Source organism: Mastomys coucha, unplaced genomic scaffold (assembly GCF_008632895.1).
Source record: "Mastomys coucha isolate ucsf_1 unplaced genomic scaffold, UCSF_Mcou_1 pScaffold20, whole genome shotgun sequence".
Taxonomy (NCBI): domain Eukaryota; kingdom Metazoa; phylum Chordata; class Mammalia; order Rodentia; family Muridae; genus Mastomys; species Mastomys coucha.
In genome coordinates this window covers 128529064-128547255 of record NW_022196903.1, presented here as the reverse complement: position 1 = coordinate 128547255, position 18192 = coordinate 128529064, and the positions used below count along the sequence as shown (strand labels likewise).

The 18192-nt window shown below is 41.4% G+C and overlaps 1 protein-coding gene across 5 annotated transcripts in view; it reads right to left on the bottom strand.

Moving 5' to 3' along the window:
- The window catches only part of Borcs5 (BLOC-1 related complex subunit 5), a 70461-nt gene that overhangs the window by 24759 nt on the left and 27510 nt on the right, over window positions 1–18192 (bottom strand). The window contains exon 1 of one of the 5 annotated variants that reach the window (XM_031383636.1): window positions 64–347. The exons of the other annotated variants lie outside the window; for them this stretch is intronic. Coding sequence (XP_031239496.1) covers window positions 64–199 — 136 coding nt within the window. The 5' untranslated portion in view covers window positions 200–347. Of the gene's footprint in view, window positions 1–63; window positions 348–18192 lie in introns of those variants that run through there. 5 annotated transcript variants of the gene reach the window in all.

Sequence of the window (18192 nt, the reverse complement as noted above, 5' to 3'; positions counted from 1 at the left end):
GGAGTCGGGGAAAAGACACTGGTGCATCTTCTGCTCTATGTAAATGAAAATCATTACACCTACTTTCTGTGAGTCCCATCCTCCAGCAGCTGCCTTCTGTGAGTCCCATCCTCCAGCAGCTGCCTTCTGTGAGTCCCATCCTCCAGCAGCTGCCTTCTGTGAGTCCCATCCTCCAGCAGCTGCCTTCTGTGAGTCCCATCCTCCAGCAGCTGCTTTTGCACAGGTGCTCCCTGTGCACTACTTTCTTAGCCTATTTTACACAAGAGGGAGCCAGGAATAACCTTCTGATCCTGAGAGCGATCAGTGGCTTCCTTCGCACAGTGCTCCTGGCCCCACCACGATACTACAGAGTATCAGGGGCATAACCCCTTTGACTGAAAAGGATGGAAGTACATTTGGTTCCTAATATGGTTATCTGAGAAACTGAGAAAAATGTATAAGGAAATTTTATGAATTTGATACCAAAATTAAAACAAAGACCAGAGCGCAACCTAACCAGCCTGAAACAGTTTATCTTTTCCTAAAATTGGCTTGTTTAAGCAAAGAGGGCTATGTTCTCAACTTATTTATATTGAACCACCATGCTTTCCTATAGGTGCATATGTTGGAGTAAAATTACAGCCATCTACTGCAGAAGAAACCAATTCAATTACAGTTGCTACTACATTTGCCTATAGTCAGAAGGCAAAGCCCTGACTTGAATTTAAGCCTATGCACTTTTGGTTGCTAAGGCAACCATTCTGTAACTGTGGTATCAAGCAAGCTCCTCCTGAACATCTTCAAGAAACACTGGCATTTTAACTATTGTTATTAACCTATTAAATACTGGCATTTTAACTATTGTTATTAACCTATCAAAGTTAAGTCTGATAAAGTTCTCTAGTGTTAAATAATTGCATGCATCTCAAAAAAATCAAAATAATAGTGACATCTTAAAAAAAATCAAAGTAATAGTGACATTTTACAGATTAACATATAAACTGTTTTGAGGAAAATGTTTCTATTTTCCAAAACAAAAAAGACAGAAGGGTTATACTGGTTTATATTTTCCCAAGTCTTTTTAGTGTTTTGCTAAATAGAAAACAATAGAATCTCATATCTCCTCTGTATGTAAGTTGCCATTTTTTCTCATAAAGTCTCTGGGAAACTCTACTGGACACTTCTAAAATTGACAGTGGCTTGTAAATGATGTCCAAGTATTATCATAAAAAACATGTGACCTCAGAGACTCCCTTGTAGGGTCTTAGGACTCCTGGGAAACATGTCCCTCAGCTGGCACATTCTGAGAATCACTCCTTATACCCTATCACAATGTTCTTGAACTAGAGCACATGGAGTATTGAGACATGTGACATTGGACATATGCCGAGCCTCCCGTGCCAAAACTCATCATGTTCCCGTCTACCATTACCCCTTGCTGTTCCTATACATGGAAACTCAACCCAAAATTCTTCCCCAGCAGACGATACACAGGCGATAGACATACAGCTGGGCTGTGCTTGCGAATCCTCAGGCATGCTACACAGGGCTCACATCTTTATGGGACTCAGCACTAGAGAGAGAGGACGTAACATGAGGATCAGAAGTTCAAGGTCATCTGCAACCATACAATGAATTCAAGTCAACCTGAGATACACAAGATGGTTTCAAACAAAATAAAGAATGAATTATATACCAGACTAGAATTTATGGTTTAACTATTTATTTGTAAGTAGGATTTTTTTCTTTATAACTTTTTTTTTTTGCACAATTCCCAAATACATCTAGGTTCCATAAGTCACATTTTATAATATCCATACCTCACTACATAATTGTTTCTTCTTTTGAGCCATTAGAAATAAGCAGACATTAGCTAGGCAGTGTAATGCAAGCCTTTAGTCCCAAAACTAGGGAAGTAGAGGCAGGTGGATCTCTGAGTTTGAGGCTAGCATGGTCTACAGAGTGAGTTACAGGACAGCCAGGGCTACACAAAACCCCATCTTTAAATAAACAAACCAAAAAAAGCAGAGATCATGATACCTTGGTCCATAAAAGATGTCTGTCTACATACTTATGGTTAATTTTTCATGTTAAATAAGTTAAGTTTCTACATTAGTTTGGAGCAGGGACACTTCCTTTGTTTTCTAGTTGTCTTTAGGTTGTAACAGAGATTCACACAAAATAGACATTTACTGAGCTAAAACCTGATCTAACAGATTCTGTTTATAAAGCGGTAGGTTTGCATATGGCATACACTGGACATATTTCCTAAGATCATGTTGAAAGCATCCCTTTTGTACAAAAATGAGGAGTGGGCTCCAGGGAGTGGGTGAGGATTCAGACAGAAGTTAACAGAGCCAACAAATTGCCTACTACATCCACCTCTTCATGGAAAGTGCTGAGTGGGAAAATCATCAGGGTTAGAAATTGGGTGACCATTTTTCTGAGTTCTTTTATGTTAAACACCATTAACAGTTAAAACATAAAGCACAGTCCAGGGCTGTGTGGTTATTAAATTAGGCTATTGCCAAACTGAATTTCTCAACCCTGAGAGCTTAGTTGTAGAATTAGGAATTAACAGTATAATGTTAGACAAATATTTTAAAAATGACAGAATAGAGAGTAGACTCTATAACTTTGGCAAAAGTTATTGGGAAAGTATGATTAAGCAACAATACTATATTTTTAAAAAAGAAAAAGAAATTCCTCTGTGTGAACTAAATGCTAATGTCTTCCCCAAATTGCCACTCAGAATCCTACAGATCCTTGTTCCCACCTCCCACTGTTAGAGTTATAGGTGTGCACCATGTGTGTGCATGCACACATGCATGTGAGCACACACATGAATACCTTAGTACTAGTCTGGGGTCAGAGGACAACTTGTTTTACATAAACCTTTAAATTTTTTTTAGCCTCTATATGTTTTTATTTATTCCTTGAGAATGTCATTCATGTATAAAATAAACTTTGATAATATTCACTGTTCTCAGACCCTTTTCCCATGTTCCTCTCTTAGCTTCTTGTCCTCTTTTAAAAAACAAAACAAAACAAAACAAAACAAAAAAAAACATTAAATCCAAAATCCACTGAGTTCTGCTTATGTGCATAGAGGTGTGGGACTATCCACCCGAACCTGGTCAATCTACCCGGAATGACACCCCTAATGAAAACCAACTCTCATCCACAAACCACAAGAAACTCAAGAAAGAGGAAGACCAAAGTGTGGATACTTCAATCCTTCTTAGAAGGGAGAACAAAATACCCATGGAAGGAGCTGCAGAGACAAAGTGTGGAGCAGAGACTGAAGGAAGGACAATCCAGAGACTGCCCACCTGGGAATCCTTCCCATATTCAATCACCAAACCCAGACATTATTGTGGATGCCAGCAAGTGCTGGCTGACAGGAGCCTGATATAGCTGTCTTCTGAGAGGCTCTGACAGTGACTGACTAATACAGAAGTGGAGGCTCACAGTCATCCATTGAACTGACCCCAGGGTCCCCAGTGAAGGAGTTAGAGAAAGGACCCAAGGAGCTGAAGGGTTTGCAGCCCTTTAGGACCAACAACAATATGAACTAACTAGTACCCTCAGAGCTCCCAGGGACTAAACCACCAACCAAAGAGTACACATGGAGGGACTTGTAGCTCCAGCAGCATGTGTATAGCAGAGGATGGCCTAGTCGGTCATCAATGGGAGGAGAGGCCCTTGGTCCTGTGAAGGCTCTATGCCCCAGTGTAGGGGAATGCCAGGGCCAGGAAGCAGGAAAGGGTGGATTGGGGGAGGGAATAGGTTTTTTTTTTTCTTTCCTGAGGGGAAGCTAGGAAAGGGGATATCATTTGAAATGTAAATAAATAGCTAATAAAAATTAAAAAAAAAAAAGTAAAAGAAAAAAGACAAGAAAAGGAAGCCGACTCTCCCTCTCCAGTAGCCATCAATTATCATCTAGAAGATGACTTTTGGAAGTTTGTCTTTGGGATCAAACTCAAGCTGTATATAGCTCTGCAGCAAACACCTTTACCTGCTGAAACCCTTGCAAATCCCATGCTTGGCTTTTTCTGTAAGTTCTAGGAGTCCAATTGAGGTCCTCATGCTTTGCAGCAAACACTTTACCCAGGAGTCAACTCCCAGATCCCTCCTCTTGCCTCTCTACAGCAAAGATGCTTTCTTACATTACTTACTTAAGTGGGTGGAAGGGTGTGGGTGCACGTGGACTGAGTGAGTGCCTTGCCCTGCTCTGCCAGCCTGTCTGTCTTCCTCTTCTCTTTCTAAGCAATCAGAATGATGGGGATGGTAGGGCTGGGGAGGTGGCCCAGCTGGTCCAGAGCTTGGCTTGTTGAGTATGCAGTAGAGCCTATACCTGGATGGTCAGAAAGTGCCGGGTAACTGCCTTGTGAATACTCACTGTGCCGTGTCCACCAGCGTAATACTATCCTTACACAGACCTGAGGAAATGAAGGGGAACCACCGCATTACAATGCCAGCTGTATTCCCCTGTGCAAACCAGAAAGAAAGGTATTTCCAATCAACCCACAGAATCTGACCTGTGCCACTAGAGGCTGGACGTCCTATGAACTTACCTCCCCTAAAAGAGCTTCAGCCTCCTAAAAGGGAAGCCCACAAACTCTAAAGTCACTGGTGTTGATTACTCCTGAGGAACCTACAAGGGTGCATCTCATCTAACCTACGGCCAAGCCATGCGGCCTATAAAGGTCACAGCATCAGGAAATATCTTTTTCTTTGTAAGTCACCACCACCGCTGGGCACAGCGATGCACATGACTGTAAGTCCTGAACTTAGGGGATAAGGGAAAGAGGATCAGGAGTTCAAGGCCAGCCCTTAGCAACAATACAAGTTTAAGATCAGCCAAGGGTTGTATGAGATCCTTCTTGGGGAAAAAAAAAGCACAAAAAAAGGCAGAAATATAAAGAAAGTCTAGGCAACTGAATGGTAAGGTGCAAAACAAAAACACAGGGACTCAAGAGCCAAGAAAAAGCAAAGTCGGATGATACCTCCAAAACTGAGAACTCCAGAGAAAAGAGATTAACAAGTAGCCTGAAATATAATGAAAAATAATGATCCCCAAAAAACAGACCAGACATGAGATCCAAAACAAATCAGTAACTTCATTTTAGCCTTCTACCCAGCATGATACTGGAGTTCCAACCAAAACACTTAAATAAAGAGAGAAAGGAGAGGTGTTCAAACTGGAGGGGAGAAAAAAACATGACTTGTGATCACAGGGATGATTTTATATGCAGAAAGCCCCACATACTGCTTGAATTAATAAACAAAACTTAGTAAAGTAAGAAGATACAAAGTCAACTCAAAAGTCTGTTGCATTTCCATGAACTTAAGGAGACATTCCCAAAGCACAGAAAGCAGGTTCAATGACACACATCAAAAGCACACAGCACTAGGGGCTAACTACAGAGGGCCAGAAGACTTACATAATGGACATTATTTGACACTGATGAAAGGCAGGTCACAAGGAGAGGACTGACTCTGGAAGTTGTCCTTGGGTCTCAGAATATTACTCAGACTTAAATAATAAATCTTCAAAACATTTCATTAGTTGAAATAAACCAGATTAAAAAAGGGCAAATACCATCTAATTCCATTTACATGAAATACACAGAATAGTGAAATTCATAGAGAAAGGAAAAGGAATAATGGCTGTCATGCTGGGGGTAAAAGGACTTTGGAGGTCACTGTTAATGGCTACAGAGTTCAATTTGAGATTATGGGAAAGTGAAGGTTGACAGTCATGATGCTGCACAACACTGTGAATGGACCAAAGCCACTGAACAGAGCCTTGGAAAAGGGTTGAAATGACACATTTTAGGTTAAATGTAGAGAACACTAAAATCAGGTTGATTAATTTTAGATTTCGCTAAGCAAACATATTCTACAATACTCCTGTAATAAGGCGGCGGCTAAGAACGGGGGATGGAACAGACTGAGGAATGGCCAACCAATAATTGGCCCAACCTGATACCCATCCCATGGGCAAGCACCAGTCCCTGACACTGTTACTGATACTCTGTTATGCTTGCAGGCAGGAGCATGTTGTCCTCTGAGAGGTTCCACCCCAATAGCTGACTCAGACAGATACAGACACCACAGCCAAACAGCAGATGGAGCTTGGGGACTCTTATGGAAGAACAGGAGGAAGGTTGCATCCTGAAGGGAGTAGGAACTCCACAGGAAGACCAACAGAGTCAACTAACCTGGATCCTTGAGGCTTTCAGAGATTGAACCACCAACCAAAGAGCATACACAAAGGCCTCCCTGAACACATGCACAGAACAGATGTGCAGCTTGGACTTCATGTGGGTCCCAAACGGCTGGAGAGGGGGCTGTGGCAAAGCTGTTTGCTGTCTGTGGGATATGTTCTTCTAGCTGGGCTGCCTTGTCTGGCCTCAGTGGGAAGGAAGCACCTAACCTCACAGACTTGAAGTGCCAGGGTGGGGGACACCCAGGGGAGCCCCTACCTGATCAGAGAAGAAGGGGAGGGGAGGGGGAAGGATTGTGGGACGGGTGACCAGGAGGGGTCAGTGAGCTAGATGTAAAGTGAATAAGTAAAATTAAATTAAAATTAAAAAAAAAAAAGGTCAACAGAGGAAAAGTGTGATCAATGGAAAACAAAATGAAAACTACATTTCTTTGCTGGGTGGAAACAAAGTTCTTAAATCAAGTTTTCCTTGAAATCTCAGTTTTTCATTTTTATTTTATTTTTAATTAATTAATTAATTAATTAATTAATTTTATTTTTGGTTTTTTGAGACAGGGTTTCTCTATGTAGCTCTGGAACTCGCTCTGTAAACCAGGCTGGCCTTGAACTCAGAAATCCTTGTGCCTCTGCCTCCCAAGTGCTGGGACTAAAGGTGTGTGCGACCACCGCCCGGCCAGTTTTTCATTTTTTTTATTTTGTGTGTGGGATGAGTACACATACCCCAGGGCTCATGTGTAGAGTCAGTGAACAACTTAGGGGAATGTGTTCTCTCCTTCTACCATGTGGACCTAACTCAAGTCATTAGCCTTGGCGGCAAGTGCTGATGATCCACTGGCCTTCAAAATTTCGTTTTCTTTATATCCATCCATCCGCCTATCTATCTATCTACATAGATTTGTAGATATCTATAGAGATATAGTTAGATAGATAATATATTATTATACATAATAATATGTTATCATACATAATAATATATATTATTACAAGTTATATATATCTATGAGTATATGTATGTGTGTATGCATATATATACATATATGTATATGTATATATATGTGTGTGTATGTGTGTATATATACATATATATGTATATATATATATATGTATATATATATAACTTATAACATGCTATATAGAACAACCTAACCTCTAATCCACAAGAGATCCACCTGCCTCTACCTCCTCAGGTTAAGATGTGTACCAACATGCCTGGCTATTTTTAATATTTTTATGTTAGAATATTTTGCCTGAATGTACATATGTGCACCATGTATGTATCCAGTGCCTTCAGAAGACAGTGTGTCAGAACTCCTTGAACTGGAGTTACAGAAGCTTATGTCTAGGGACCAAACCCTGGTCTTCTGAAACAAAAGCAAGTGCTCTTAACCACTGAGCTATCTTTCTAATCCCCACAAAATTTCATTTTCTTTTCTTTCTTTCCTTTTTTTTCTTTTTCTCCTCCTCTTCCCTCTCCTCCTCTTCCTCTTCTTCCTCCTCTTCCTCTTCTTCCTCCTCTTCCTCTTCTTCTGCTTCATTTGTTTATGAGACAAGTGTTCTCTGTGTAGTCCTGGCTGTCCTGGAACAAGCTCTGTAGATCAAGCTGGTCTTAAACTCAGAGATCCACCAACCTCTGCCTCCCAAGTGATGGTACTAAAAGTGTCCATCCACCACCTTCACCCAGATCAAATGTTCATTTTCTAAGAAAAAGGTTTATCTACATACTAGGTGCTTGCTATGGGTTGAATATTTCCCTTTCAAACTTGTGACAGTATGAGGAAGTGGGCCCTTATTGAGGTGACTAGGTGATGAGGTTCCTTTATAAAAGGGCTCAACAGAAAGATCTCCTTCTGACCTTTCAGCTTCTGTCCTATGGGACCACAGTGTTCAGGGTATCAGCTTGACAGCAAATCCTGAGCCCTGAGCCCTGAGCCCTCCTCACTAAACAACTGTTAGCACTAGATCTTGGGTTGCCCAGCTTTTTAAACTGTAAAAATAAATTTTATTCCTTAAAAAGTATTCATTCTTAGGTATTTCATTATAGCAGCACAAAAAGACTAACAAGACTAAAAAACTCTAACAACATCTTAATACTTAAATTAAGTATTGAGATTTAAATACTCAGCATCCCACTCCATTTGCCCAAAGAATAGTCATTTAGACAGGGACTCTGGCCCAGCCCAAGCCAGCCTGGAACTCACTACGTGGCTCAGGCAATCCTTTGGACCTGCTACAATCCTCCTGCCTCAGCTTTCTGAGTGCTGGGATTACAAGTGTGTCTCTATCATACCCAGTGCATGACATATATTTTATTCCTATTACTGCAAAGAAATGAACTCCTTTTTGCCTCTGAAGTAAACTTAGGTCACCCTTGTTTGAGATAGGTGCAGCTTCTAAGTGACTCTTTATCTATAAATTGTTTGATGGCAGCCTTTGAAAATGCAGAAAGGCAGTTATATGGAACTTCAAGATAAAGAAACACTAAAGATCAACAAGACCGCACAGCAAACTTTGCTCCTTCCCTAGCAACTACATGAAAACACACACAATGTATCCCATCATCATCTGGTCAGAGCTTGACTGAGCTACAACAATAAATAACATATCAGCGGGTCCATTAGTTAGTTCTCTGATCCCTGGCCCCAAGTTCACTGTGATAATATATCTCAATCTCTACAAAATCATAAACACAAAGATTTCCACCATGTGGCTGAAAGAATGGGCTTCCACATTCTAAGTCTCTGAATGCATGAAGAAGATACTCCAGTTAGATTTAAACTTGTCACCCCACATTATCTCTAAGGCCACAGCTGTGAACGCATGTTTCTTTGCAGAAAATGTGCTCAATAACACTCCTATGAAATACCACGATTATCAATACTCTTTTTTCATTCTGTGCTGCAGTTTCTCCAGAAGCAGAAAGGCACCACAAAGAGGACAGGAGAGCTGGGCCAGTACAGGAGGTTACATGCTGACCACAAAGAGGACAGGAGAGCTGGGCCAGTACAGGAGGTTACATGCTGACGTCTCCAAAGCAAAGACAGCAGCTGAGCACGGCAGTGGAAGCAAGCAGAAGCCCCACACCCCCAGAAACCACACTGTGCTGCCAGTGAGACAAAGTGAGAAAGGGATCTAAAGCACACGGACACTTTGAACAGGACCATGTGTAGTTCATGTTGAAGTTAATGCAATTAAGATTGGGGAAATGGGTTTGTAAATGGGTTTGTAAACGGGTTAAATCAACAGCATTAGACCTAAACCTGCCTTTAAGTTTCAACTCTGACTGCTCTTTCAGTACCAGCAACCCTCATTAGCAAATGAGGAAATGCTGAACCAGATATTTATACAGCAATTAAATGAGATCCGGTATGTAACATCTTTAAACTAAAAAAGAAAGAGGGAGAAGAAAGCAAAAAGTAGTTGCTATTGTTAATGGCAAAGGAGAACTGTGTGCACTCAACCACTTTTATATATGACTTGTTAAAAGACCAAACACTAAAAACTAGTAGTACCCTGGATACTCTGGGACAAGTCTATCCACTGAGCATAAAAATCCACAGAAAGTTTACCTATCCTACCAATGTTTATGTATAAAATTTCTCTATAGACAAGGTAAAATACATTGGAAGGAAATGAAGAATTGAAGCAGAGCAGGGCAGACAGCTGGCCCAGCAGTTAGGAGCACCGTGCTGCTCCTCCAGAGGACGCATCCTAGTCCCAGCACCTACATGGCAGCTCACAGCGCTGAAGCTCCAGTTCCAGGGGACGTGCTCTCTTCTCACCACAGATACATATGTGAGTACACACTCGGACACACATGCAAGCAGATGCTAATACAGTAAATAATACAATAAATAATTCTAAAATGTTTATGATACTGTTAACTTGACAGTCTTTTAGAACCACATAGGAATCATTCCTCTGGGCATAAGGAAATTTCTAAATTGGTTTACAATTGAGGTAGGAAGAACTACCTTAAATTCAGGCACCAACATTTCAGGACTGAATAAAAGGGAGAAAGTAGCTTAGAACAAGCATGCATCACTCTGCTTCCTGACTGATACAAGGGCCCAGCTGCTGCCTTGCCTTCCCTGCTATGAAGAACTGTTCCTCAAACTGGGAGTCAAAGCAAACCAACCCTTATTTACGCTGCAAAGGGAAGGGCTTGGTGGAGAAGATGCCTCTCAATGGCTCAGTGGTGCTTACTGCTCTTCCAGGGGACCCGTGTGCAGTTGCCAGCACCTACACTGGGTGCCTCAGCCTCCTGAAACCCTAGCTGTAAGGGAGCCTTCTAGCTTCCTCTGGCATCTGCAAACAAATGGTATTCACTCACGGAAATATACATATATGCACATAAATAAGACAATAAAAATCAATCTTTTTTAGAAAGAAAAAGATAGAGGGAGGGAAGGAGGGTAGGAAGGAGAAAAGGAGAAGGAAAAGGAGAGAGTGAAAGGAGAGAGAGAAGAGAAGAGAGAGTGAAAGAGGAGAGAGTGAAAGAGAGAAGAAAGAGAGGAGAGAAGAGGAGAGAGGGAGAGAGAGGAGGGAGAGGGAGAGAGAGGAGAGGGAGAGAGGAGGGAAGAGAGAGAGGGAGAGAGAGATAGAGAGAAAGCCCTTCCAGTTCTGAGATCCTATGAGCCTTATATGCTACAAGACACAATAACTTTCTGGTGCTCAGGGAAGAATAGAGTCTTGCTATAATAATGCCCCTGACAACCAAAGGGTTTCCAAACTGAGGTAAGAGACAGATTTACCACTCAACTCAAATGAGATTGAAGGTGAATGGATGCCCTAATTGAGAACCTTGTTATTTTCCTCTCTCAGCTCTTTTCCTTCCTGGATGCTATGCTCACAACCCTATTGGATCAAAACCATAAACATTCCCTAACCTCTTCTGCAGAGCTATCCCAGAGAAACCAACTTAGATGAGGATTTACACAGCCAGATTTTTTTTTAAAGGAAATCTCTTTTTTTTTATGATTTATTTATTTATTTTATATGAGTACACTGTAGCTGCCTTCAGACACGCCAGAAGAGGGTATCAGATCTCATTACAGATGGTTGTGAGCCACCATGTGGTTGCTGGGAATTGAACTCTCAACCTCTGGAAGAGCACTGACTGCTCTTAACCGCTGAGCCGCAGCCAGATTTTTATAAAACCTCCAGTGTTATCCGAATGTCATCAAACAAGACAATGGTAATGATTAAAATGGTGTTTTCAAATAAATTCCAAATGATATGGCAGATGTCAGAGTATAATTTTAATCAAAACTGACATAAAATACATATTCAGAATAATTCTAACTGTAAGCCAATGCATATCCTAATGTCTGCCCACAGGAAGAAGAAAAATCACATAACAAATGGTATTGGTTATGCCTATAAGGTAGAATGTTTTAATTTTCTTTTTTTTTTGTTTGCAATTTTTCCCATTTCTTTAAAATAATCATATCATTTGTTATCAAAATATGAGCACAGCCAGGCAGTGGTGGTGCAAGCCTTTAATCCCAGCACTTGGGAGGCAGAGGCAGGTGGATTTCTGAGTTCGAGGCCAGCTTGGTCTACAGAGTGAGTTCCAGGACAGCCAGGGCTACACAGAGAAACCCTGTCTCAAAAAAGAACAAATATATATATATTATATATATATATACATATATATATATATAATATATATATATATTAAGCTGTGTTATAGCTATCTTTGATTTGTGACACAGGAAGTGAAATAAATCAAAGAAGGAAGGCAGGAAGGCTAGAATTAAAATGTCTGGTTTATATCTCGGCCTATGCTTCTCTATGGTTGCTAGGCATACTGCTACCTTTAAATTAACTGGTAGGCACAGAACAGCTGGACAATATTGACTTTTACTGAGGATGTGGAACAACAGGAACTCAACATAGGGAGCAGGATATAAGTTGGCATAAACACTTTGAAGGGTAAACTGAATGTGGTAAAACTAAAATGTGTGCACTCTGGAACAGCAGCTTGTCAGCAGTTACCTGCTCTAGAGAAAACTCTTGTGCATGTGTAAAAGGTGTGAGGAAGGATGTCTACTGCAGAATTTTCAATAGTGAGACAACAGAAAACTCAATCGTTAATAGGACAAGGCTAAATACACAGCAATGGATAAATAATGTATATCTCAAAATTATAAGCAAGGAAGACATTCCAGAAGCATATGAAGCATGCACATAGAACACTCTTCATACATGAGTGAAACGCATATGTTTTGCAGAGATATGCAAATATGCAGGAGAAAGTAGTCATGGAAAACGCCAGCCGGACGATGATTTCCTACATTGTGTTCTTTAGGCACAAAGGCAGAAGATCAGAAAATGCTAAAAAAGGATGGTGTATTAGTTTCTTTTCTAGATGTTATAAACAAATACCTATCAAGAAGAAATCTAAGATAGAAGGGACTTTTTAGCTCACAATTTGAGGAGTCTACCGTGATAGGAAAGCACAGCATCAGGAGGTCTGAGGAGGGTGGGAATATGTAGCAGCTACCTCCTCACATTTCTACACCTCCGGAAACAGAGAGATGAACACTGGTACTCTGCTGACTTTACTATTTCATTCAGTCCAGGCCGAGCCCATCGGATGGTGGTGTCCACACTCAGGGCAGGTCTTTCTCCTTGTCCTCTCTGGACACATGCACAGATACAACTGAATGTTGTCACTAATGTCCTAAACGTTAATTCTTATACTGTTTATCTTTGAGAGAGTACCTGTGTACCACAAGCTGACCTCACACTTGCTATGTAGCTAAGGCTAGCCTTGAACTCTCCTGATCCTGCCTCTACCCCCTAATGACTGGAATTAGAAATATGTACTACCTGGCCTCTTGGAGATTCTTAATCTAATCAAGCTGACAATAAAAATTAGCCATTACACATGGGATGAGAGATTTAAGTTTATTTTTCTTTTCCTTGAAGGGACAGAAGATCTGAAACAAATATGTCAAATTGTTAAAATCTGATAAAGACGAATGAATAGAGAGAGAACAGTTACTTCTATATGCCTAGATACTATAAAGAGACATTCTAAATAATCCTATAAGCATTAGGGATCTCTACTGCGGCAATCTCTGCTGAGGACAAGGCTCCATCTCTCCACAACAGTTCTTAAAGTCCTTGGGATATAAGAGCCCTCTGCAAAGTTAATGCAAACTATGGTGCTTTTTCCCAAGAGGGTTTGGTACACCTTGCCCTCAGCCCCAGGTAGCATTTGGAAATTAACTACAAACTTTCTTTAGTCATGTGGTTGACAAGGTAATCTAGTTGTGGTAAGAGTTAGCAAGGTTAGACAATTAAAGAGATGGTGACACAGTAAGTGCTCAGAGAAAACAGTCTATGACATAAATAAGGCTTTCACTTGAAGTAAGGCTGCTAGAATGACTACTGGCCAAAGTCTTAAAATCCAATGCTAGGCATGCAACTGAAGGTCTGTCTGTAGAACCGAATGACGCTGGGGAAGCAGTACAAGAAATGTTCTTAGGCGCAATTAGCCTTTGTGCAAAGCCAAGATTATAAGTTGTAGCTGATAACAAAGATTAGGGAGACTTACTCATATTTCATAAATTTTTCCTTTATTTGTGCATCTTATTTAATAACATTTCATCTGGCAAATTTGAAGCTAATGTTTGGCAAGTGTTTGTACATAGCTTTTCCAATAACACATTGCATTACTTTCAGAAAGTCCAGATCAGTGGAAAACTATGACTCTCTGAGTCAGACTTGGTGAAATCTGGGGGTAAATGGTTGCTGAGACCTACAAGCCATAACAGATACAAAAGGCACAGTGTACTAGATGGGGGTGTAACATCTAGGAAGACACATGTCACATAGCTTGTGAGCTGGCACCTGCAAAGGGACACGAGATACTGTATTTTGATACATATGTGAACATCTGTAAACAGAATCACTACCTCAGAGTGCTTCCCACTTAGAAGCTCCAGACTGTGGCATTCTGAACTAAAGAGTTCCAGAAGTACACTATTCTGAGCTTGACAATGTCACAGGAAATCTCTAGTTTTTGTTCCCATCTTTCACTGTCTCTCATCTTTGCATACTAATCTCAGCCACTTCATCATGCCTGCCTCTTCCCCAGGCCTCAATCTCTTGTTTCCTCCGACCCCTTGTCTCCACCATGAGCTACTTACCTCCTGCCTCTCAGAATGTAGAGGAAGTACCACAAGACTAGACGGCTGGTACAGATTGGGAACCCACAGCTCACTTAGGAAGCCTTGTGCCTCTTTCTTTCCTTCCTGACAATATCTTTCCCCACATCTATTTTTCCAAACTATTTTATCCAGTTTTCAGAAATAAATTCCAAATGAAAGCTATGCTACATTAGAAGTACATAGTTCCCAAAGACGTCCCAAGATCTTTAAATAAATGGTAAAGAAAATTGGACTGTTTGGTAAGATAGGCTGTTTTCAGCCTCCCCTGGCCCTAGAGAAAATTCCAAAACATTAGGGCTTCTCCTAACTGTCACAAAACTGAGGTCACTACTGGAATTTAGTGAGCAGAAAAGTTCACCAACTCCAAAACAGCACAGTGCACACAATGAAGAGTAGCGCCCCTAAGATGCCAGTGGTATCTGCAACCCCTCCTCCTCTAAGCCTGGACCGTCCACATTCACTGAGACCGCTTCAGGTGATTCCAACCTGAATTGGGCCAATCTTGACACTGCTGAGTTTTTAGAAATATGGACAATTGGTCACCTGAACCTGGACGACCAAATGTCCAACAAATTCACCTAGAACTGGGGGGAAGGGAGGCAGAGGCAGGGGCCTTTCCTCCAAGGCTGACTGCTAAAACGACTATTCTGAGTTCCATGTCATCATGTCTTAGGTACTTCTTCACTCATCATGATTGCAGGACTATTTTGAGACAAAAAAAGCAATAGGGGCCATTCCTCCTTGACACTAAATCAAGATAATTCCACAACCCTGTTCAGGGATCAGCACACAGAGGCCCTCTGAGCCAGCAGAACTACCCAGCTCCTGTTCTAAGGTGGACTCCTCCTATAAGAAAAGCATGGCGGGCTGGAGAGATGGCTCAGCAGTTAAGAGCACTGACTGCTCTTCCGAAGGTCCTGAGTTCAAATCCCAGCAACCACATGATGGCTCACAACCACCTCTCATGAGATCTGACGCCCTCTTCTGGTGTGTCTGAAGACAGCTACAGTGTATTTACATATAATAATTAATTAATTAATTAAATTAAAAAAAAGAAAAGCATGGCTTCTATACCATAGCAATGCTACTCACAAGTAAGCCATCCTTACATTCCTTCTCCAGCTCATTTTCCCTACAAGTCTTCTCCTTTTGTTTTCACTCTCTCCTCCCTGTCATGCTGTACTATTTGTATGACAAAAAAGAAAAAATGTTGCTTCTGGCCAACTGTGACATCAATTCATTCTTATTCAGTGATGTCCCCAGGAAGTCACTCTCCCAAGACATTTGCTCAGTTCTGAAGCAACAACAGAGACTAACTTCCTTCTGTTTGCCTCCCTGTGCTCCTCATCTATTTGCAGGTCTTCTGAAACATTTCCATGACACAAGGCCTTATATGTGTGCACAAAGAGCTTTCCAGGCAATCTCAACAAGCTAAAACCTTGCCCCTAAGTTACTCAAAAGGGTAACATAACAAGATGACTTGATCATTTTTAACCCCAGAAAAGATATTTCTATTTCAGCATTGTAAGGAAGAGCTAATAGATCCAAAAAAAGAAAAATAAGAAAGTAAGCCCCAGGCTATTGTAGATCATTTGTTACTTATGAGAGGGAAGAGGGAAGGGAAGGCATAGCAATGGTGTCTTATGCTACTTTGCTATATACTTTGCAAGGCACCATCTAAACGCTTTTGAAGGCCAACAATCTTACTCTACACACTAAGTAATATAAAATTCAAAGAGCTTATTATGAAATGAGGTTCTGGTGTCTAAGAGGCCAGCAGTAATGGCGCCAGCAGACTATGTCAGGCTCAGCTCCTCCCTTGCAAGGTCTCCTAGGCCCCACTGCCTTGCAGTGGAGCTTCCCTCTAACTTGAACGCACACCTAGAAAGGCATCATTTCCAGGTCTAAGCATCAGAAAGCAGAAGCTGCCTCCCTCCAGTGTTGCCTGATACTGTCATATTCTGGGATATGCACAAGGAACCCAACCCACAGAAATGTGACAGGGCATGGCACTAACATTTCTTTCATGCTCAGGGGGGTGCTACAGGAATGAATTAATTTAGATCCAAATCCTACCTAGCAGTGATTGGAGAGATGCCATTCTGAGCTCAGTAATCTTCAGGCAGATTTGTGAGTTCCAACATTTCTCAGACATATAAATTGAAGTAAACTAAAGAAGGAACAAGAATACAAAATCTATCTTCCTCTGTAACTGTGACTATTAAACAAATTTCCAAGATGTGGTGTAGATTAGACATACAGCACTTGCCTAGCATGCAAGAGATCCTGGGTTCCGGCCCTGGCAATGAAACACACATAAATACACGCACACGCACACGTACACACACACACGCACACGCACACGCGCACGCGCACGCGCACACGCGCACACGCACACGCACACGCGCACACACACACACACATTTATGGAGAACAAGGAAATCCTAGGTTGCTGCAGTGCTGCGGCTGCTGAGTTTGTTCAGTGTTAACCTGAAGGAGACAAAGGAAGCAGCTCTGAAGGTTGTAACTACGGAACACTGCTCAGGTGACTTGAGCCCACCCAGGCTCTGATGAGTACTTTATAAGACAGTGTTCTGGAATAGTACAGCTGCTAAGCATGGCTTTCATATGCTCTATTTAAAACATTATTTTATCAACACAACTGTTAATGGCTTCTAAACGAGAGTAGCAATTTCCAACAAGAGTGCCATAAATTTCTATTAGTATTCACTCTGGGTTTAAAGAACAGAACCACAGATAGATTGTTCTCTGGTACAAACAGTAAAATAATAGTATAACAATTTCATAGCCCCGTAGTCCTTCCCAAGAGCACTGCATACATCATTCCTTGTGTGCTAAGTACATCAGTGCAGAGTGTTTGCCATGACTGGGAGACTACCACCAGGGCAAAATTGTCTCAGAAAGCCATTCCATCTGAAAGATAACTGCTACCCTCCCTTTCCAAAAATACTCCTACCTCATTGAAAATTTACTCATGACCAGAGGAACACTCTAAAGGGCTAGGCCATGCCGTTCAGCCTACATCACTGAAATTACTCTACTAGCTGTGGTTCAGAGGAGCCAGTTTAAGAATTAATATCCTTTCAGTTAGGCCGTTATTCTGCTTCCCCAGTCAGGCACATTGCTCTTTGCTTTCAGTTTTCACCCCCCAGCTACCTGGTCTTGCCTCTGAGATATTTCATATTTGCTCCTTCTACTGTCCCTAACTCTGCAGGACTTTGATCAGTGTATCATTATAAAACTACAATGACGACCTAACTGGATTGTCTATCTCAGACCGCTGCCCCAGTAATTACCCAAAAATACAAACTTTTTCAAAGACTTATTTTATCTATGTGTACATCTGTGTGAGACTATGTGCAAATGCCAGTGCAGGGTAGAGATCCATTGGATCTCTTGAAGTTGGAGTTACAGGTAGTTGTAAGTTGCCTGCTGTGGGTACTAGAGTAGGATCTCTGCTCCTCATGATAGAACAGTAAGTGCTCTTAACCTCCGAGTTATCTCTCCAGCACCCCCTCTCTGCCTGCTCCCAATCCCACAGCTTTGAAAGTGCCAGTGTCATGTTTCCTGTTGCAACAATAAAGCCATAATAGCAGTTGTAATGTCAAGACATTGCCTTCAAATTCCTTCCTTTAGCCTGAAGAGCCTCCAGCAGGCATTGGAGCCAAGTACTGTGCCTATGAACGCTACTTCCTAAACTTGAGACCTGTAGAAACCCACAGTGCACTGTCATTGTTATTTGTACTGTATTCATGGACAACTGGTTATTTTTAATTTAAA